The sequence below is a fragment of the Petaurus breviceps genome, unplaced genomic scaffold (genome assembly GCF_028583685.1).
Source record: "Petaurus breviceps papuanus isolate PSGF00001 unplaced genomic scaffold, PetGlider_PUasm1.0 99, whole genome shotgun sequence".
NCBI classification, from domain to species: Eukaryota; Metazoa; Chordata; class Mammalia; order Diprotodontia; family Petauridae; genus Petaurus; species Petaurus breviceps.
In genome coordinates, this window is record NW_027187465.1 from 11,042,148 (window position 1) to 11,065,077 (window position 22,930).

General features: G+C 43.1%; 1 protein-coding gene across 1 annotated transcript in view; it reads left to right on the forward strand.

Moving 5' to 3' along the window:
• Nucleotides 1-672: 672 nt before the first annotated feature.
• SPPL3 (signal peptide peptidase like 3) overlaps nucleotides 673-22,930 on the forward strand; it is a 144,504-nt gene continuing 122,246 nt past the window's right edge. The window contains exon 1 of the mRNA XM_069081616.1: nucleotides 673-813. Coding sequence (XP_068937717.1) covers nucleotides 791-813 — 23 coding nt within the window. The 5' untranslated portion in view covers nucleotides 673-790. The remainder of the gene's footprint in view (nucleotides 814-22,930) is intronic.

A 22,930-nucleotide genomic window follows, 5' to 3' on the forward strand; every position in this document is an offset into this window, starting at 1 on the left:
GCCCCGCGCGCCGCGGGGAGGTGGGGAAGCAGGGGGTGGACAAACGGCCACCGCGGCTGAGGCCGAGGCAGCGGCTGGGAGGCCGGTCGGGCGCTCGGGGGCGGGGCCGGCGTCGGCGCGTCACGTGAGCGTGTTTTGGGCACGTGAGCGCGCGGAGGCCGCAGGCTCGCGCTCTCCCCCTCGCGCCGCCCCTGGCTGGCTCGAGGCTCGCAGGCTCGCGGGCGGGCGGGGAGCGGAGCGGGGCGGCCTCGCGCCGGAGCCGAGACAGAGAAGGAGCGAGCGAGCGAGCGAGCGCCGCCGCTGCTGCCGCGAGCCCGAGCCGGCCATGAGCCCCGGCCGCCGTCGCCGTCGCCGCCGCCCGAGCGCGGCGCCCCGGGGCCAGTGAGGGAGCCAGGGAGCCTCTAGCGCCGCAGCCGCCGCCGCGGGCCTGCCCCTCCCCGCCCGCCCGCCTCCCTTCCCCGCCCGCAGCCGCCGCCGCCGCCGCCGCCGGGAGAGCCCGAGGGAGGCCCCGGCCCCGCCGCCGCCGCGGAGCCGCCATGTTGGGATCGGAGCCGCCGCGGAGCCGCCGCCGCCGCGGAGGAGGCCGGTGAGAGAGCGCCCGAGGCCGGCGCCGCCCGCGGCCCGCGGAGGAGCGAGGCCCGAGGAGGAGGAGGAGGAGGAGGAGGAGGAGGCCCGGCCCGGCCCCGCCGCGGCCTGCCCGGCCCGGCTCCGCAGCCCCACCCGGCCCAGCGCCCGACGAGCGCCAGAGACGAGCCCGAGCTGGAGGACGAGGCCCGCAGCCCCGAGCGCCATGGCGGAGCAGACCTACTCGTGGTGAGGCGGCCTGGGCCGGCGGGGAGGGAGCGGGGCCGGGCGGGGCGCCCCGGGCGCTCTCCTCGGGCCAGGGCCGAGGGGGCTCCGCGGACAGGGCGAGCGGAGCGGCTCCCGGGGCCTTGGGGGACAGGGAGGACGGGCTCTGGAGCCGAGGAGGGGCTGGGGGAGTGGGCCAGGGCTCGCGGGTCTGGGGAGAATCAGTGTTCTTGAGGAGGACGCTAATGGCCACAGTGCTGGTGGGGAAAGGTGAAGACGGGGCAGTGTTACCGAGGAGGAGGCTGCGGGCCACCCTAGTCACGTAGAGCAAGTGCCAGGAAGAGTTACTGTGTAGGCGTGGGGGGCTGTCCCGGGGCAAGTGGGGGCCGCGGGCGCATTTGTTAGGAAGTGGGACCAGGACTGCACTGTGTTCTCTCCATGTAGGAGAGTCTCTTGGGGTGGTCCTCCAGTATTGGGGGTTGGGAGTGTCCAAGACCAGACAGTGTTATTGGGCAGCATTGGGATGAATTCTCCCTTTGGGTTTGGAAGAGTATGTACTGAGAATGCTGCTGTGAGGAGGAGGAAAGTGGTTGTGTTAGGGTGATTGTGCCCCTCGTATTCAACAGTTTGGGAGCAGAGAGAATAGGTGCGGGAGGGGGCAGAGTGTTTCAGAGTGAATCCCTTACACACACCCCTTCTGAAATTAGAAGTGGGACAGCCGCCAGAGTTGTATAATTATATGTGTAGAGGCTGTTTGGGAATAAATGAGTCCCCTAGACTTGGTATAGGAGCAGATGCTGGGGATAAGGATGGGGGGAGATGTTGGAGTGAATAGCCTTTGACCTCTGTGGGGAGGAGAGGAAAAGGGGCTAGGGAACCCTTGAAGCAATGTTGGTGCATATGCTACATATATACAGAAACTGGAGGTGATGAAGAGACATTGGGGACTAGTAGCAAGGGGTAGAGGAATTGTGTGGTATGAGTGACCGCTCACCTCCCTACTTTGGAATCAACAAAGAGCAGACTGGGCAGTGATCCCAACTTCCCAGAAGAGGGTAAAGAAAAATGAACTTTAGGGTAGGGCAGAAGAGGGGATGGAGAAATGGGGGGCAGTTTCCTAAGAGGAATAGTAATCACTGCAGTTCATACTTGGATAGTACTTTGCTTAAAAATAATCCTGCTAGGTGGTAGTCCAAGTATTGTCCACAGCATTCTACAGAGGAGGGAAGTGACTGATTTGTTGGGGTCACACACACAATGCAGTGTCCAGACTCCTTGATTGTCCCACATGACCTCAGTGGATGGCACTTAAGAGGTGGTGGTCAGGTTGGCTTGTGGCACAGGGTAGGGTGCCAGGCAAAAGGGATTCACTTCCTCTAGGACCGGGAGGATTGTGATAGGATGCAGGGAAAATAGAAATCTAGGATAGGAAAGAGGTGAGAATAGTCAGAGTTGAGAAGTTGTGTTGGTGACACAGAGTTCTGAAAGAGACTGAGGAGAGTTGGCCAAGTAGGCAGAAGCCCAGGATCCAAGGAATAGCCATAGAAATCTTGGCAGTTGTTGATAGAGTTGTCAAGGGGCTACATGGCTGTGAGCTCAGAGATTATGGATCTTAGATCAAGGGGGATCTGGAAGAGACCTTAGGGAGCCAGTCCTTCTCCCTCACTTTAAAGATGTGGAAACTGAGGCTAGGAAGGCAGATAGGTTGTGAGCCCCTTGTTATATTTATCCCTAGGACATAGGACAGTGCTTGGGAAATAAATGCTTGCTGGACTGGTTGGTTAGGTAAATGACTTGCCCAAGCATACAGGTACGAAGTTCTTTTCGGGGATGCGCTTCCCTCTTCCATGACCCCAGGCTGCTAAGACTCTGACCTATCAATGTGTCTCCGATTGCCAATGTTGCCAACTACAACCCTCAAGGGAAGTAGAGGCAGAGTTCAAATCCTGCCCCAGACACTTAGCTATGTGACCCTGGGCAAGTCACTTGACCCTGTTTGCCTCATTTCCTCATTTTGCCAAAGGGCAAACTACTCCAGTATCTTTGACAAGAAAACCCCAAATGAGGTCACTAAGTCATAACCATTGAACTTGCCACTATACCCTGGTCATTACCATCTAACCTGTCAGTGTACTCTATGAACTCCTAGGTTTTACATCTACCCCACCACAACCCCTAGGATTTCTGGGCTCTTTTAATGTGTTGTCTCCCCCAATAGAGTACGGTCACCTTGAGAGCTGACTCTCTTTTTTTTATGTATTTGTATTCAGAGTGCTCAGCATACTACTTGGCACATGCCTTTTTGATTCATTCATTAACAGGAGATACAGGTGGAGTTTGAATATATAGATCCTTAGACTTCTGCACTCAGGGATCTTTCCACTGGGTTATCTAGCAACTTATCAGAAGAGAATTGTTTAGGAAACTTAGGGAAAAGAAGTTATTGGGGACATTGTGGCCAGACAACCCGGATTAATGCCTGAAGACTGTGGATTTGTTGTATTAGCTGTTCTCTTAAAATGGGTCATCTGATTTGTGGAATTAGAAAGAATCAAAACCTCACTTTGAGAATTTGTGGATCGACAGTTTACCGAGTTCTCAGGACAGTATTTTCGGAATAAGCATGAAAAGTCTCCTTTTAGGAGCAGGGCTGACTAGTGGGATCTGGAGAGCTGGTACTATGGTGGTAGTTGAGATCTGGCTTTGGGGGAGAATAGTACAGAGAATCCAGAAATGGGATTGTGGCAAGAGTCTCGGGAGAGAGTCTGGAAAGAATATTGGGAAGGTGGTCGGAAATCTTTTGAGGCAAATGTTATTTGGTAACAGCTATATTCATTTTTTGTTTTTTAAATAGTATTTTATTTTTTCCAGCTCCATGTAAAGATAGTTTTCAGTGTTCATTTTAAAACACAGCTTCCAAATTTTTTCTCCCTCTGATTCCCCCTCCCCAGGATGGCAGGCAATCTAATACAGGTTATACATGTGCAATTGTGTAAACATTTCCACATTAGCCATGTTGTAACAGTTAATATTCTTAAGGAATTCTGAGGAAATTGTAAGAGCCCATATTTTTGTAGCACTCTAAGGTTTTTGGAGTACTTTTCTAATAACCCTGTGAGATGGGTAGTGCAAGTATCATCCCCATTTAACAATAGAGGAAACCTAGACTCAAGAAACAGTGACTCAACCAGATTCAGCAAGTAAGGAAAGGAATCAGTGAATGCCAGACCATGGAACAATCTTGCCTGCCCCATCATGGGTGACAGACAGGGTTATGGAGTGAAAGGAGCAGGGGTGTAGGAAACCAGGATTCTACTTGTAACTGTCACTTAGTAGCCAGGTGACCTCGACTGAGTTATTTAGCCTCTGAGCCTTAGTTTCCCTCTGTTGTCAAGTCAAGGTGATTGTATTTGCTCCAACTATCCCACACAGTTGTTGTAAGGATCAAATAAAATAATATCTGAAAGCTTTTGTATATTGTAAGATAGTGTTATTCTTGTATATGGAAAAGTGGATTTTTAGACAGGATCAGAGCTGAATGAAAGGGTTTTATTTAAAAAATTTTTTTTTGGTTATTGTAAGGGCTGTGACTACAACTCTCATCATACTGGAAAGGATCTAGGAATTGAAGTCAGTAATTCAAGGGGGAAGTCATGATGGCAAGGATATTTGAAATAAGGGAAGAGGATAATTTTGTGGGGTTGAGAGTGAATGTTTTTGTTTTGCCTGAAGAGGGAAATCTCATTTTGGGTGAACAGGGATGACTTTGGGGGAGATGAGCATTTTGAATTGGTTTGAAGAAATTTTGTAATTTAGGGGTGACTTCAGCTTTATTGAACTGTCCCTGAAGTCCAATATGATGTGTGTGGGGTACAGGCGGAGGGGAAAAAAAAGTATGGTTTTCTGTATTGAAAAGGGGTAGTAAAGAGTGATGTGATAAGCATTGTGATTGTTTGGGAGACTTAGCACAGAGAGGTAGATGGACCATTGTTTGTAAACTGCTTGACCCAGCAGAAATTTCTGGATGGCCATTATTGCCTTTTGGTTCTGCTCTACAGAGATTCTGGATCAATAATAAGGTAGAGAAAAAAATCAGAAAATGTCATGTGCAAGAAGTTGGGAAAATGACAATTTCAACTTGGTAAATGATCTTAAAAATCATAGATTTAGGGGTGGCCAGGTAGCACAGTGAGTAAGAGCACCGGCTCCAGAGTCAGGATGACCTGGGGATCGAATCCTGGGCTCAGACACTTAGCACCCACCCAGAAACACCTGGCCATGTAACCTTGAGCAAGTTACTTAACCCTGATTGCTTAAAAAAAAAAATCATAGATTTAGAACTGGAAGGACCTTAGGTTATCTGATCCAACCTCTTCATTTCACAGATGAGGAAACTGAGGCCTAAAGGTTATGTGAGTTGTCCAAGTGATGTCATAGTTCTTTTGTAAATTAAGCCGCCTTCCTGTCATTTGAGGGAGTGTCATACACATTAAAGATTCTTTAAAACATGCCTTGCAGTTTGAGGACACCTGCTCCGGGACTTTGTTGACATCTCCGGTCCTTCTGTTTAATTTACATCCGAGGAAGCCCAGTGAACCACCTTTCCTTGCTCTAGGAAGAGTTTGAGAAGGGGGAAGTGATTTTATTCTGGAAGAGGTTGGTCCATTTAGGCATAGAGTAGATTGAAGGGGAAAGAAGACAGCTTCTTCTGTCAGATCTTGGTACTCTTGCTTCATTATTTTGTTTAGACTGAAGTAACATAAGAAAAAACTTTTAACAATAGTTAGAACTATTCCAAATTGGAATGAGTTACCTCTGGAGGTAGAGTATGCTCATATGGGGTCCATACAAAAATCCTAATGGAGACATTTTTTAAATAAATCAACAAAGGAATACATCGTTGCACGTGTTAGAATTTTTACAAGAGCCATGTTCCAGTGCACAAAATATGACTGAAATATGTATGCATAATGTGAACAGAGAGTAGCAGAGATTGCAGGGTAATTTTTAAGCCTAAGTTTTATTACTGATTCCATAAAGTATGTTGGTCTTTTTTACCCGTTTTTCTCAATCACATGCTCAGAACTTACTTGGGTATTAGAAATATATGGCAGAGTGAGAGATATGTAGCTGGGTGAAGAAAAGCAAGTTGAGCCATGCAGTTGCTGAAGGCCAACAGAAACCATTGTTAGGCCACTTACTGATGGTTCTTAGACCAGAGTTTAGAAAAGCAGAGTAAGTTTAAGTAGTCGTTCCAGCTCCAAACTTGGTTTGATTCCTACTTCTTCCTTAACAATCATGCGGAATCAGTCTTCAAATCCTACCAGTTCTTTCTGTTTCACCAATCTTTTCTTTTTATGCTTGTCGCCAGCTTCTTATTTCAGGCCATTGTTGATCTCATGCCTTAACTACCGTGTTTCCCCGATAATAAGACACTGTCTTATTAAATTTTTTGGACAGAAAAACACCAGAGGGCTTATTTTAATGAACATTGACAGCAATTTTAATAAACAGGTAAATGTGAACAAAAAAATGTACCTTTATTCAATAATGAATTCAATAAAGAACAGGATGACGCGCTCACTGCTGCAGCTCTGATTGGATGTAGCTCGGAGCGCTGCGTGCGTTTCACGGGGGGGGGGGCGGTGCATACAGAGGGTACCGTAATGTAGCGTGTAGCGCAGGGGATCACCTTCACTACAGTAGCAATCTCAATAGGGCTTATTTTCGGTGGAGGGCTTATTTTAGAGGAATCTTACACAGTAAGGGGAGGGCTTATTTTCGGGATAGGTCTTATTATCGGGGAAACACGGTAGTACAACAGTTAACCTATTTGGTCTCTCGGACTCGTGCCCCCACCCCGAGGAGCCTCAGGGACTCCCTTTGACCTCTAAGTTAGAGCTCAGAGCTCTCCATTTGTCTTCTGCTGTCTGGGTTTCCCATCCCACTCCTTTCCATCCAGAATAGTCTCTTCACCAGGCCCCATAAATCGCATTCCTTCTTTGGTCCCCATATCTTTGAACAGTCTGTTCCTCATACTTGGAGGCTCTTGTTCCTCACCTTAGCCAGTTGGAGCCCCTTGCTTGAAAGGTCCGAGAAGAGAAACTTTAGTAAAGCCTCTCAGTTGGTCTTAGGGCTTCCCCTCCACCACTACCACCACCCCTCTCCAAGTCACCTCCTCCAGTCACTTGTGGATATTGCTCCCTAATTTCAGAAACACTGCTTTAATCCTGCGGCTTGTCGGTTGGTTTGCAGCACACTTCCACTGCCTTTCTGCCTATCAGAATCCTACCTGTCCTTCCAGACTGCTCAGTTCACATCTCACCTCCCCTCTGAAGCCTTCCCTAGCCAGAGTTTCATAATAATGGTCATTCTAGTGCCCTGGGCAGTGCCCCCAGGCAACTCTAAGACAATAAACGGCCCAGAACATGCTGACCCTCTGTGGTAAAGGGCCTCTTCTCATCTAGGAGTTCCTTCCCCATGCTAATGTGATCATTGGTCTAGACCACAAAGAAAATAGCTGGCATAACATGCACAAGGTAACATTCCTGTTTAATAGGAAATACAGTTATTATTGTCCCCATTTTCATCAGGAAATTGAAACTCTGAGAGGTTGTGACCCCACTTATGCCACTTATTCTCTGTGACCTTCCTTTGCCCTACCTATGACTTAACCTTTCTGGCTCTTCCTTGATCTCAAAACCTTCACTTTATCGTTCCACCTTATACTACTTCTGCCCTATTTGACTGAACTCTTAAAAGGCTATCAACAATAGGTGCCTCCACTCTCTCCTTACAATCTGGCTTCTGACCTCCTCATTCCACCAAAAACTACTCTCTAAAGTTACCAGTGGTCACTTAATTATCAAATCCAGTGGCCTGTTCACCATTCTCACTCTACTCAAACTCCCTGCAGCCTTTGGCACTTTATCACCTTCTTTTCCTTGATACTTTCTTCTCTTTAGGTTTTTGGAACATTGCTCTATCCTGGTTCTCCTACCTGTCTGACTGCTTCTTCTCTCTCTCCTTTTCTGAATCCTCTTCCAGATCATGCTCTTATAGGGTTCTGTCCTGGACCCTTTTCTCTTCCCCCTATATACTACTTGGTTATCTCATCAGCTCCCATGGATTTGATGACCATCTCTGTGCTGATGATTTTTAAATTTACCTATCCTATCCTAACCTCTCAACTGACCTCCACTCTCGCATCTCCAATTGCTTCTTAGACATCTTGAACTGGGTATCTCAGCCATTTTAAACTCATTTGTCTAAAACATAACTTAGTATCTTTCCCTATAAACTTTCCTCCCCACTCTAATCCTTCCTCCATTCAACCCACAAAATGATTTTCCTGAAACCCAAATCCAACCATTTTAAATCAACCACCGCTCCCCCCCACAAAATTCTTTGTGTGTCATTTCAAGTCCTTCACCTAGCGCATGCCTACCTTTCCAGTCTGTAAAACCTCGCTCCCTACAGTGTACTTTTTTAGTCCAGCAATACTGGTTTTGTGGCTCTTCTATGCACAAGACACTATTTCTTGGCTCTGGTCATTTTCTCTGACTATTCCCTTATGACTGATGCAGATTCTTTTCATCTCCACCTTCCTTTAAATCCCAACTAAAATCCCATCTTCCATAGGAGGTCTTCCCCAGTTCCTTTGAATTCTAATGCCTGCCTTCTGTTAATTTTTTCTTATTTATCTTTTATCTAGGTTTTTTGTAAATATTTGTTTGCTTGTTGTCTCCCTCTTCAATTGTGAGCTCTGTGAAGGCAGAGACTGACTTTTCCCCAACCTTTTTGTATCTCTAGTAGGCTCAGGTTTTTTTTTTTTTTGAGGGGTGGGTTGTCTCCAGTATGTCTTATTTTTGATGCCTTTTATCTTTATATCCACAGTTATTTTGGGGGGAGAAAGCCATTTCCCATCCCCAAAACAAAAACCACCTCTTTTTTTTTTGATTGAACTCTATCTTGTGACAAAGAAAAATAATTAGAACACAGCATCCAATATGACCACATATATATTTTTGTTAGCACTCTCCCTCTTCTCTGACATGAGAAGTATATTTCATTATCCTCTAGATTGATTTTCAGTTGTTGTTTTTTTTTTCCTTTTTTGCATTGACTTTAAAATTTTGAGTTACAAAATTCTCCCTTCCCACTCATTAAAAAGGCAAGTGTGATGATGCCTGTTATCCATTATACCGGTTACATAGTAGGCTCTGAATTAGTGTTCATTGGATGACAAACAGAATTCTTGTTTTCTTGTTTCCTTATTTGTAAAATAAGGGTGTTGGGAGTCCATGACCTCAAAGTACTTTTCAGTGCTGAGTCTGTGGTCCTATTACACCTGGAACCAGATTTGGTAGCTGGACTCTGCCTTTCTTCCCTTCCATATTCGGCTCTTTGACTCGGTGTCTTTGTACTGACTTCCCCCTTCTCATTTCTGCATCCTTGCTTCCCTGGCTTCTGATGCTCTGTTCAGATCTCGTCTTCTGCAGGAGGGGTTGTTAATCTTCCTCCCTGCTGATGCCTTCCTTTTGAGATGATTTTTCATCTGGCTCCTCCATATTTGTCTTTTATGTTCATTTGTTTTTGTGTTTTCTACTCCATTAGAATGTGAGCTCCTGGAGGGCAGGAACCCTATTTTTGTTGTTTTTTGTATTCCCATTGCTTAACACAGTACTTGGCACATGATACAAAAAATGCTTAATGTGCCAGGTGGTACAATGGATAGAGTGACTAGACCTCAGACACTTAATAGCTGTGTAACCCTGAGCAAATCACTTAACCTCTATTTTTCTCAGTTTCCTCATCTTTAAAATGGGGATAATAAAACACCCACTGCCCAGGGTTGTTAGGATAAAATATGATAATATTTATAAAGCTTTTTGCAAACTTTAAAGCCCTGTGTAATGCGAGCTATTTTTAATAAATATTTGTTGACTAATGACATATATCTTCTATTAGAATGTAAGTTGTTTGAGGGCAGACTCTGCCTTTCTTTGTTTCTCCAGCATTTAGCACTGTCTGATATATAGTGAGTGTTTGTTGCTTGAAGGATCCTATAATCTGTCAGATGTCATATAGTTGGATTCTAAACGAAGGCTCTACTGACCCCCAGGTTATTACGTTTTTCCTCTATGGACTGCCTATAAGATTTTCAAGCTGCGTATAGGTCCTTTGATCTCAGAAGAACCTTAGAAATCACCGAATCCAACCAACCCCCACATAAGAGTTACAGATGAGGAAACTGAGGCAAGGAGAAGCAGTAAGTTAAGTGGTTCAGAGGGAATCTAAACCGAGGTCAAGTTGTAAAAGATTTCTTTCTCCCTTGAAATTCCACTGCAGTTATATATAGTATATGACACCTACTTAGCGTACACCCTACTTATATTGGATATTCACTTTTTTCCCTTTAGGCACGTTTATGCCTTGCCTACATAATCGAAGTGTAGAGTTCTTTAGGGCAGGACTTATATTTTATACTTTCTGTGTATATCACACAGTGCCCACTAAGAGAGTACATATAGGCAGTGCGTAATAAGTAATGGTCACTTGATAAGTTGCTGGATTTTCAGGCTGTCTTATCCTTCTCTTGAAATATAAGACTTGAGAGATGGTACTATCACAGATAAGAATTTTTTTTATATTAATGAGAAGTAGCAGTAGAGGTTTAAACCAGAATAGGAATCAACTTACAAATGTCTCAGCTCTATGATGTATTTACAGTTAAAGTGGCCCTAAGAATGGGGAATGCCATTCCTCAAAGAGTTTAAAAGTTATTAGCAGGTAACTGTTGAGAGCACCCCCAAAATCTTTATTCATTATCTGTGGCATAAAGAGGAGCCCACTCCCAAAAGGGGCCTAGCTGAATGGGAGCCATGAGCCTGAGTGAGCACCTGCTCTTCCCTAATTTAGCAATTTGGAACCGGCCACCTTTGTCTGCTTCACTTTGCTCATTATAAAATGAAGGGCATGGACTAGATGATCTAGAAGGGCCACTCCAACTATCTGTGATAATCCTCAGATTTCCAGAGTAAAGGCTTTCATGGAGTCTCAGCCTCACAGTTCCCTGTAGGCTATATAAACAGGGTTATCATATCCAACTTAGTATCTCTGTGAAGGGGAGACTCTTTCAGTGTTATTGGCAGTGTCTGTGCAGGCTGGATTTACACACTGACTCCAGCGGTTTAGTTTTAAAAGTGTATTTTGCCTGTAGTTAATTTACAGAGTTGTAGTGGTATTTCTAGTGATGGATGATTTAAGCTAAAATTAACCAAAGCTGTGCACCATAAATTTGTATTGAAATCACTTCCCTCAATGTTTATTGTAAATGCTTTGTGAAAAAATACTTGTGTTTGCAGCATATCAGTACATGATTTGTCAAGTAATACCATGAATTAAGCTGCATGCCTAATGTTCATGTAATTCCCCAAATTGATTTTCATGTCAGTAACATATTTATGTTAGAGGTGGTATAAAATGTTTTAAGCTGTTATAAAGTTATAGAATTTCTTTTTATTTAAAGATTAATGGGTTTTATTTCACTTCAATAATTTTTATTCACTTCATGCAGTTCCAGCAGAAACCCAGGGTTATCCTAAAAGGACATCTTCTATACAACTCCTGATCTAATTGGTCATGGTGTCCAAATCTTGATGAAATTACTGCCCAGCCTGGTAACAATTCAGCATTTTTAAATACCTACTATATGCAAGGCTCTGGGAGATTTAAAAGTATATCTTTTCATTGAAAAAATTCTAGTATCTATAGTTGTACTTAAGATTTTAAAGAATCCTTATTCAGAGTTCAAAAAAATCTTGATTTTGTTTCTGAGCAGTCCTTCATCCTTAAGTAAAGAACATTTATTTTCCTGCTCAATTCTAGAGCAGATTTTTTTTAATTGAATTTTTTAGCATTTGGAAATAAAGTTATTTTCTGAAATTTTAAAATCATGGAATGAAAATGATCTGGCAGTACAGAGGGATAGGGGAAGCAAGGGACAGGTTGAAATTGTGAACTGTGATTTCTACATACTGAATTTCTTTAGTGCCTGAATAAATTGACCCCAACAGTCAAACTGAAAAACAAAATCTTACTTTTTTACCCTGAAAAATAGGTCTTGAGACCTCCAATTTTGGATACAAAACATGTTGCAATATATTTCGTTAGCATCTTCAGAAGTCCATTTGCCTATTCACAAACACCTCTTTTCGTAGTACTGTATCGCCAATGCAATACTCATAGCAGCTGCTATGAATATGCAGACATATTTCCAGGGTTGATTTGCAAAATATAACAAACTCTCTTCCTCAAAGACAAAACCAAGATATTTATTCAGATACCAGAAAGCCACCATGGTAACAAAAAAGTTTCTACACATCACCAATCCAGGGAGCACCAACATCCCCAAACCTTCTCTCCCTTAGGCCTCCCCACAAAAAAAGTTCCTCTAGGCAAAATTCTTCCCTCTCTCACTCAGCTCTGCTTCACTCTCCTCAACTCCACACTCCCTGCTTCATCATTTTGGCAAAGCTCTTCCCACCATGGGCTCCCTTTGACTCAAGCTTTGGGCTTGGCCAAAGCTCAGAGCAGGTCATATGGGGCCTATTAAGGGGCCGGGAAGATCTTCAGATTCCCTTAACGTTACAAGTACTACCTCTGTGACCTTTCCACTGAAAATGAGAGGGTGATAACTAGGCTTTGAGATCAAACTTAACCACAGAGAAAAAGTGTTAAGGTTGATTCTCATGGAATTGGGAATTAATTGTTGCTTTTCTGGTTCAGTCTGTTAACCCAACACCTGTTGTTCATTGGGGTTATAGCTTAAAATAAATCAACCCTGTTCCGAATATCCTGGCTGGATCAGATTAAGATATTTATGAAGGATAGATCCCAAATATTTTAAACTTTCACACGGTTTAGACTTGAGTTTCTTGAGAGCAGGAATTGTCTTTTACCAGCCCTTAGTGGCTTGCCTGGCACATAGTAGGCACTTAAATGCATGTTGACTGACTAATGTATATAGCCTGGATAATCTAAACCTGACAGAAAATGACATTTTTCCAAGGCTCACAAGGTTATTTTATTGGACCTGGTCACATGGATCCACCCGTGGGCATAGAGAAGTGTAGAATGAAATTGAAATGCTCAGAAGTAAAGAAGGGTCCATGTTTGCCATGTTTGTTAATTACATTGGATTTAAGTGGTGACCAGAAAAGTATTCAGTTTGTCATGTATATCATTGGCTGTGAATTTTCACTGGAAAAAACTTTTAAGATAAAGTTTGTGTTCCACATGTTTCTCCTTGATCTATAGGTGGATGTTACCCTTTCAGAAATTATTGCTTCAGAATTTACCAGTCTGCACAAATGACTATAACATTTTAAGTGGACAGAAAACCCATCACAAAACAACAAAAAGTGAATGTTATGAGATTATAAAGAGCACAGATGAGAAGACATCCTTCCTCACACTGCTTTACAAGGGCAGAGTGTCCACAGGTATTGGACATTGCTTATCATTTCATGAGTTTTTTGATGTATTGATTGGTTTTGCTGAATTTTTTCTCTTCCTCTTTTTTCACCTTTTAAAAGAAATCTTATGTTATAAGGGAGAGATAGGAGAGATGAATGAGGGAATCTAGATAGAAAAACAAATATTTTAAAAGTCTATTTTTAAAGAGAATTTACTAGTCTTTGACCTTAGGAGAGAATATCAGTAAGTCTGCTCGCAGAAATCTGTGTACTCAGCTTGGATATTTGCTCCAGCGGTGCAGCTTGGAAGTCATCTTGCTTGTGAAGTTCCCTTCCATGTTCTCCCCCACGTTCACCACAGGGAGGCCACTCAGCATGTTGGAGAGCTCTTTTTTCTGACATTGGAAGGGAACCAGTAGAGCACTTGGGTTGTTCACTGGCCACTCTACCAACCCACCTTCTATTCCTCTCATCCATTTTCCTGACTGCATCTCGCTTCTGCGTGAAGTTCCTCATTATTTAGGAGTTGCAGACTTCTCACACCCACTTGTGCCTCTCTGTTATTGCCTTCTGTGTGATATTATTTTCAGGTCTTCAGAAACTGTTGTGATCTGTGTTGCCAGATAACAGATCTGTGGATGACATTGTTGCAGAGGCTCCAGGAAGTGATCTGTAACCAAAAGACTTTGGCTTGACCAGCCACACAGGAAAGACTAAGTGGATGAAGAGCATCTGTGGTGCAAAGGAGAGCATGCAGTTGGGTGGACCACTTATGGAGCTTGTCTATCTACAGTGTGTATGCCTGAGACAGGCAGCCAAATAGAGAAAGGGATGGGCCTGCAATTAAAGTGGACAACCCCAACCTTTCCTGGAAACAAAGACCCATGTTTAATAACAAATACTGAGTGTCATTATATGAAAATGACTGTTCAGTTATCATCGGTTGTGACTAGTAAAGGGAGGATGCTATTTTTAAAATCACATTCGAAATTCAAATAGCAAAATAAGTTAGTGAGGTGGGTTCAAGTGGAAGTCACAAATCATAGCTGGTCCACAGCTAGATTTGTAAATTGTTCACAAAAGATAAAAATAGGGGATTTTAGGAAGTCTACCATTTTGCTGTATGCAGCTGATATTTTGAAAGCAATTCTCATCATACTCTTAACTGGTCACACTAAGGTAAGGGAACATTGCTGTGGATAACTTAAAAGATAGTTAGTTAGGACAGACAGTTCTCCCTTTACATAGATGGACTGGTCCGAAAACCTTACGTGATGTGAATTTGCCCAGAGGTGTGGGAAAGGAGGGAGTCGGGAAGGGCACGCATGTGCCTGTGGAGGGAGGAAAGCGATACATGGTTCAAGGACAGGAGGAAGAACTCGTAGGAGCTGGGGCCAGCCATATATGAGCCTGACTGGAACTGAGAGGAAGAGCACACTGTGGGGCAGACATTGGGGGCTGGACACAGACAGGAGAGGATGAATGACGTGGGGCCTGTGCACAGAGGCGGGTGGGCAGAGCAGGGCAAAGGTCTCCTGTCTCTGCCCCAGAGGTCTCAAGCCAGGCACCTGGTCTGGCAGTGCATCCATTCCTTCTGCTTTTACTTGGAGGGTTTTTTTCCTTTAGTATTTCTTTGATGGGAGGGGGGTCGCTGTTCACTGTTGCCAAGCCGAGGGGCAGGAGTAGAGACAAGGCAAGCACAGTACTGTATGGTAAAGTTGACATAGGTGTTTTTTTGGAATGCAGATTTCTTTTATAATTCTTTATGGAAAATAAAATTTGCATTATGCAAATTTATGCAAAGTGAGAACTGTCTGTATTTGATTTGGGGCAAGATTATGATGAAGTATCCTATTGTCCTGAACTACTTACTAGTTTGCTAGCCTCAACACTCTTACTCACCAGAGACCTTGAGGTATTAGTTAAGTGGGAGCCAGGTACTCCCACTTAACTAATATCTGAAGGTACCAAGCTAATGCTCCCTTAAGAGAATCCATTAAAAGCTGTCTGACTCCAGCAAAGGGTAGGTCCAGTATTGGGGTCTTTCCTTGTGTACTTCAGTGCCTCAGCGTCTGAACAATCTCTGTCTGGATCCAGATTCCTGCTGCTTAAATGATCTTTCTTGATTCTAGAACTCTTTTCTTTTACCTTTCTCACTTACCTTTAGCTTTTCCTGGCTGCATTTTGGACCCAGTGCTATCTTTCAGCAAACTTTGCTTGCTCCAGTCTGCTTCTTAAGATTTCCATCTTTAGCTTCTGTCTTGTCCTTTGGCTTCTGGGCTCTTACTCAGGCCCAGTCCCTTTCTATGCTGATCCCTCATCCTAATGTTCTTTCTGGCACCCCTCAGCAGTGTTGCATCCTAGGTTGAGACCCCTTGCATCTTTAAGGTATTACAGGGTTTTTATTTTGTGATTCAGTGACAGTAGATGAATCATTGTTTTGAAAAGTATGATTTTAAAATGAGTTTATGCCTGCTGAGAGTATGCCTTTGGTCACTGGCCAGAGAGAGGAGGACACATCCAGCCCCTTTAAGGTTAAACATCTGCTGTCTGCCATGACAATATGATTTCAAGTCAGTTGGACCAGTCATCAGTGGACTAATTGAGTGAATTGAAGGATGCACATGTGTGCTGTTTTTAAAAAATCTATAGACTAGTATGTTTTATTTTAATGAAAGCTTAGTAATTAGTTTAATGTGCATCCAGTTACTTGAGTAGTATGTAGTCATTCCTTCCATCAACAAGTATTTCTTAGGAAGCTGTTCAGCATATCATAGTGCTGTATAGTCCAGGAGTTGTGAGGCATGGATGGGCCCAGCTTTCTGAGGACTCCTGTGAAGTTGGGAACACAAAATGTGTATATACCTCATGATCATGTAGCAGCCTAAACCCCACTTATGAGTGACAGTGATGATAGTATGTGTTAGCAGTTCATAGAAAAGGTTCTTGGGCTGGGCTACTTTGGTCTGGAATGGATTTATAAAGGGGGAAGAACCTGAACTGCGTCCAGAATGAGTAGGACTTGGGGAAAAACTAGGAATCAGGAGTGACCCTGCTGTTTGTCAGGATGATGAGGAGACTAGCTTGGCTAGAAGAGTGTTTTGTTAGGAATATTAGGCAAACTGAGCAGATATGTTGTGAACACAGAATGTTGGAGCCGAAAGGGACCTTCGAGGCTTTCTAATTTCATTTTGCTAATGAGAAAACTGAAGCCCAGAGAAGTGAATTTATCTTATACGAGGTCACCACAAGGTCATTATTGAAAAACCTCTCAAATGTTAGAATGAGCCATATGCTCCAGAAGGTCCAGGAGGCATTGTGTAAGGTAACGAAAGCATGAATCAGGGATGGACCACTCATTTAGGAAGGTCAGCAGTGAAGAAAATATTTAAGGGAATGGCAGTCAGTGAAAGGTTTTTCTAAGGTGGAAGAGAGAGATGAGTGTTTCAGTTAGAGGAATGAGCCCTTAGAGAAGGCGGATTTTATTCTTACATGATTTCAAGCAGAAAATACTCTCACAAGGAGTGAAACCAGTCTATTGTATATAGACTGTGCTACTTTTTGATCATGAAACAGAAAATTAATTCATTGACTATATGGTGGAGAGGATAATGGTGGTTATTATTGATATATGCTTATATTCCTCACTTCTTTCTAGAGTCATAGCTGAAATTTTTTGCACCTGGGGTAAGTGTCACAAAGCATTCCCTTGTGTGTTGGGCAGGAGGCAGCAGCTGCTTAGGAGGCCTGTTCTGAGGGGGAGAAGAGTAGGAAGAACAGAGGTAGAGAAAGTAGTTACCTTCAGTGTAGCCTCTGGGGAGAGGAGGCTTACATTTGGTATTTGATTTTATGAACTCTTTTTTTTTTAATTTGAGGGGAGAAAGTGAGGCAGTTGGGGTTAAGGGACTTGCCCAAGGTCACACAGCTAGTAAGTGTGTCAAGTGTCTGAGCCTGGATTTGAACTCAGGTCCTTCTGATTTCAGGGCTGGTGCTCTATTCACTGCGCCACCTAGCTGCCCCTATGAATTCTTATTGATAGCTAGATTATAAATGTACCATGTTTCCCCGATAATAAGACACTGTCTTATTAAATTTTTTGGACAGAAAACCCCCAGAGGGCTTATTTTCAGGGGAGGGCTTATTTTAATGAACATTGACAGCAATTTTAATAAACAGGTAAATGTGAACAAAAAAATGTACCTTTATTCAATAATGATCATGTCATCTTCTTCAACAACATCGTCATAAGTGTCCATACCCTGAATTCCATCCTGGATGTCTTGCGCCTCCATTTCCTTCAGAAGAAGTGGACCCAATCTGTCATGTCCAGCAATATAGCTCTCTTTAAATGAATATGTCTTGTCCAGGTAACCTGCTCATAGTGCCTTGGCGACACAGCTGTCAGCAATTTTATCCCATGACTTCTTCACCCAAGTCACGACTTCTTCACCCAAGTCACGACTTCTTGCAGACAGGGCTTCACAAAGTTTCCACGCTGATTTCTTTCCATTCTATTTTCAGTGTAGTCATTGACTTCCATGCACAAATGGTCCTTGAATGGCTTGTTTATTGCAATATCAAGGGTCTGGAGATAGGCAGTCATTCCTGCAGGAATCATTATTTGATCTGTTCTTCTCTCTGCAAGGAAGTTCTTCATTTCTTTAGCGCGGTGAGTGCTGGCTGAATCCCAGACTATCAGACCTCTTTGGTTACCTCGCATAACAAGTGGCAGCATTAAATCAACCCACTTTCTTATAACAGCTTGTATACACCAGTCTTTTTCGGTTTCAAGAACGTAAATGCCAGATACACGTTCAATCTTATCTTTCTTGCCCTTACTAATGATTAGAGGTGTGGCTTTCTTTCCATCCAAACGAATTGCCAAAACACAGGTGACCCGTGCACTTTCATAGCCAGTGGTGGGAATGTAGGTTGATGTTGCACCCCTGTGATGAATTGTTGTTTGAGATCCTTGTCCCATAAACACTGCAGTTTCATCCATAGCAATCATATTGCAGGTTTGGTACTTGGAAATGTCGATCCTATCAATAAAGGACTTGAATGCAAGTGCACGTTTAATAACTTCAGCATCTTCCAGCTTAAACAGTGTTGTTGATCTTCTTAGGGACAGTTCATACCGTTGAAGGAAACCGTCCAACCAGTGTTGTGATGCTTTGAATCCTTCTGAGACCACTTCAAACTCTGGTGCCATTGAAAGGGCAAATGCTTGAATACCGTATCAGCCCTGCGCACAACCAAGGCCTTTGCTCTCCTGTCAGCAATCCATTCACCAATGAGGATCTCCAAGTCAGGATATAAGGGCTGCCGACCTGATCCAGACCTGCGCTTTTTCCCTTTTCCCTCATCCACCTGTTGATTGAGGTTATTATAATCTGCTCTCCATTTTCTGACCATTCGAAGATCCAAAAGTTTTTCTTTACAGAAAACTGCAAGATTCTTGCCATGTGACTCCTCTACAATTGCTTTCTTATACTCAACAATATAGCTCTTCCTTTTTGTGCTCATGTCTGGGGGTCAAAACAGACAGAATAAAATTATGACCATCAGTCCTTCTTTTCACTCCATCATGCCCCCTGAGTTCTTCTTTTTTCCTCCATCATGCCCTTTTTATCCTCCATCATGCCCCCTCACTCCTGCTTACATACCAGGTTTTTATGTTGTCCTGCCTCAGCTCTCCCCCGCAACACTGCTCTCAATGGCTCCAGCAAGCAAATCACTGGGGAAGAACAGGATGCGCTCACTGCTGCAGCTCTGATTGGATACAGCTCGGATCGCAGCATGCGTTTCACGGGGGGGGGACGGGACGTTGCATACAGAGGGTACCGTAATGTAGCATGTAGCGCAGGGGATCACCTTCACTACAGTAGCAATCTCAATAGGGCTTATTTTCGGGATAGGTCTTATTATCGGCGAAACACGGTAGTTGTTGCTGTTCTGATGAAGAACTGAGAGTAGGGTCAGAGTTCTTCTCAATTTTGGCACCTGGAGCAAAACTCTGGTGACTCCATTCTAGTTACAGCTTTTCTGTATTTTATGAGACCCAGCTTGGTTTGGTAGTGACTAAATAGGGCTCCAGGAGTCAGGGAGTCCTGAGTTCAAATGTGTCCTCAGATGCTTCCCTGGCTCTGAGACCATGGGCAAGTCACTACCAGGATTGTTATAGGGACAAAATGAGATTATATTTGAAAAGCTTTTGGCACAGTGCCTGGCACACAGTAAGCATTATATTAGTTATTGTTGTCTTGTATTTATATTGAGGGTACTTTGAGTTTTAGTTCCTGAATGTACCCTAAGCTGTTTTATATTATTAATGGTTGTAATTTATAAAGAGTTCAGGAAGACAGACTAGCACCATAAATGTTTCTAGTGGTGTCCTTAGCAGCCACTTTATCTTTTCTCCTGTCTTTTAAGTTGAGGTTTTTCTCCTCACCAGTCACATTGTCTTTATCTTGTGTTGCTTTTGTCTACCGAATCTGGAAGGAGCTCAGTTTTTGTGGAGAAGTTATGTTGTGAGTCTGGCAGTTAGAATGGTCTGTCTGTGAAGCCTTTCCATGCTTCTGTGACATATAAAAAGTTTGAGAAATGTAATTTCTGGGTAATCAGTTATTTTATTAATTATGACTAGTGAATAATTAAAGGATGGTCATTTGGCCATCTCTCCTCCCCGAAAGACACATCATAATGTCCTCTTGACAGCTATGTGCCCTTAGAAGAGTAGATGTTCACCACGGTCAGCAGTGGACTGTGATTGGTTAATTATGACAGGTGGACCTATTCTAACAAGGGGCTGGAAGCCTTGACTTTGAGTAAATCACTCTTATTTCTCTCTACGCTGACCACATCCAGCCTTCTACAGTCTAGATAAAGGATCCACAGTTCCCACCCCCAAGCCTGAGTTTCCCCAGTTGGGGTGGGTCTGAACTAGATTTGAGGAGAAAGTTAATCTAATCTCATTATCAGCAATGTACTTGAAGTGCTGGCTGAATAACCTACTGGGGCAGATTTCTAAAAAATAGAAGGGGAAAATTGATGAATGGTCAAAGGATATGAATAGGCAGTTTTCAGAGGAAGAAATTAAAGTTATAGTCATATGAAAAAATGCTCTAAATCACTATTGATGAGAGATGCAAATCAAAACAACTCTTCGGTACCACATCACACCTACAAGATTGGCTAACATGACAAGACAGAAACATTTTAAATACTGTAGAGGAGGGAAAATTGGAACACTAATGCATTGTTGGTGGAGTTGTGAAATGATCCAGCCATTCTGAAGAGCAATTTGGAACTATGTCTAAAGGGCTATAAAAATGTACATACCCTTTGACCCAGCAATACCACTTCTAGGACTGTATCCCAAAGAGATCATAAAAAGGAGGAAAGGACCCACATGTTCAAAAATATAGCAATTCTTTTTTGTGGTGACCAAGAGCTGGAAATCGAGGGGGATGCCCATCAGTTGAGGAATGGCTGAACAAGTTGTGGTATATGAATGTAATGGCATACTATTGTGCTTTAAGAAATATTGAGCAGATGGACTTCAGAAAAACCTGGAAAAAGTTACATGAATTGATGCTGAGTGAAGTGAACAGAAGCAGAACATTGTACACAGTTACAAGCCACATTGTGTGATGACTGACTTTGAGAGACTTAGCTATTCTCAGCAGTGTGCAAGGACCTAAAACAATTCCAAATGACTCATGATGGATCCACATCCAGAGAAAGAATTGGAGTCTGAATGCAGATGGATGCATACAATTTGCTCTCTCTCTTTTTTGTTTGTTTTTGTTTATTCTTTCTTGTAGTTCATTCCATTGGTTATAATTCTTCTTTACAACATGACTGATGTGAAAATATGTTGAATAAGAATGTATATAGAGAGCCTATATCAGATTGCATACCCTCTTGGGGAGGGGAGGGAGGCAGAAAATTTAAAACTTATGGAAGTGAATGTTGAAAACTAAAAGTAAATAAGTAAGTATATTTTTAAAAAACAAAAGGAGCAAAGCCTTAGTCTTAATTTGATATAATTGGTTATTGATATATGAGAGAAATAATTGTTTCACTTCAAACATCAAATTGTGATTGATCCTGATTGCTTCCCAGCAGTGCAGTAGCCAAGATTCTTTGCAAGGTGGAGAAAGCAAAAGGTGGTGCAGCATGTGTGAAGCAGATCCTCGAAGTGAGGATGCCTCTTGTGTCTTCGGAAACAGTTGATGAGAGCATAACTATCATTTGGACATGAACTTTATTCACTGGGACATAGGCTGTTTGTGGCCAAAGCCCTTCCTGACTTGGCCCCACCCTGACTTGGCCCCTCCCTGACTTGGCCCCAGCTGTCTTATACCCTCTGACCAAATGATATTGGCCTCTTTGCTCTTTTTGACACAAGACACACCATATCCTGACTTTGGATTTTCATTGGCTGGGATGTTCTCCCTCCTCATATCCACCTCCTTGCTTCCCATCTTTTATAAAAAGCCTTTCCTAATCCCTCTTTGGGCTGGTGCCTTCCCTCTGCTGATTACCTCCCCTTTGTCCCATATATATTTTGTCTGCACATAATTGTTTGCATGTTCTCTGCCATTAGACGGGGAGCTATTTGAGAGCAGTCTTATGTCTTTCTTTAGATCCCCAGTCCTTAGTGCAGTGCATATAGTAAGTGATTATTAAATGCTTATCAGCCTGACATGACTCTTGATTTCTGGACACTGAAATATATAGCATCAACAGAGAGAACTAGACCAACTTTAACAAAAGTAAAAATTGTGTGTTTGGATTTTTCGTAGTGTTGGTAAAGAAGTTTAGTTTGTCTTGTAAACTTCCTGTTAAGCTCTCCTTTCCTCCTTACATCAGTGCTTTAAAATGATAACATTGCCCACTCCCAAGTTAGACCTGTATGCTATCTAGGAACGCAGAACTAGGAAGATCAAGTTTTGTGAAGTAAACAGCTTCATCCTCCTTTCCTAGAATCCCAGAGCTGGGAGGATGTTTGAGATGCATCTGCTAAAGTCACACCGTTACTTGGGGACAGAGCTGGGACTATCACCCAGGTGTTGGGGCACTCTCCTTAGGCACAATAATTTTCTCTTGAAAGTTCTTTTTAACTATTGATAATGTACATTGGCTTCCTGGATCTTTGTAGAAGAACAAAACTAAAGGGCTCCCAAGTTTGCGTTTTATAAGATGGGATATTTTAGCTTAGAAGGGATTACTTTTGGTTCTTACTCTAGTTGAAAGGTTTGGGGGAAATCTTTGATTTTTAACCTAAGAGGGATTTTGGTATTCCTTTGAACAAAAAAATAGAAAAAATACATTTTCTTATTTTTTAGAACTAGAGCCTGAGAGGTGGTTACTGAAGTTCCTCATAGACAGTTAGATATTGAGGGAGGTTTGCGCTTGAAAGAATAATTATAATTTTGATGATAGTGTTTATCTTGGGACAGAGTTAAATTGAAAGAGCTCCTAGAAGGTAGGGTCTGGCTTTTGTGTTTCCATTTCTACCCTGCCAAGAACTGTCAGGGCAAAGTACAAGTGCCATCTTAGGATAGTGAGAAAGCTCTTAACCTTTTGAGATAGATTAAATACAAATAAAGACTACTTTCATTTGTCAGACATTTACATAAAGCAGTCATTCAGAC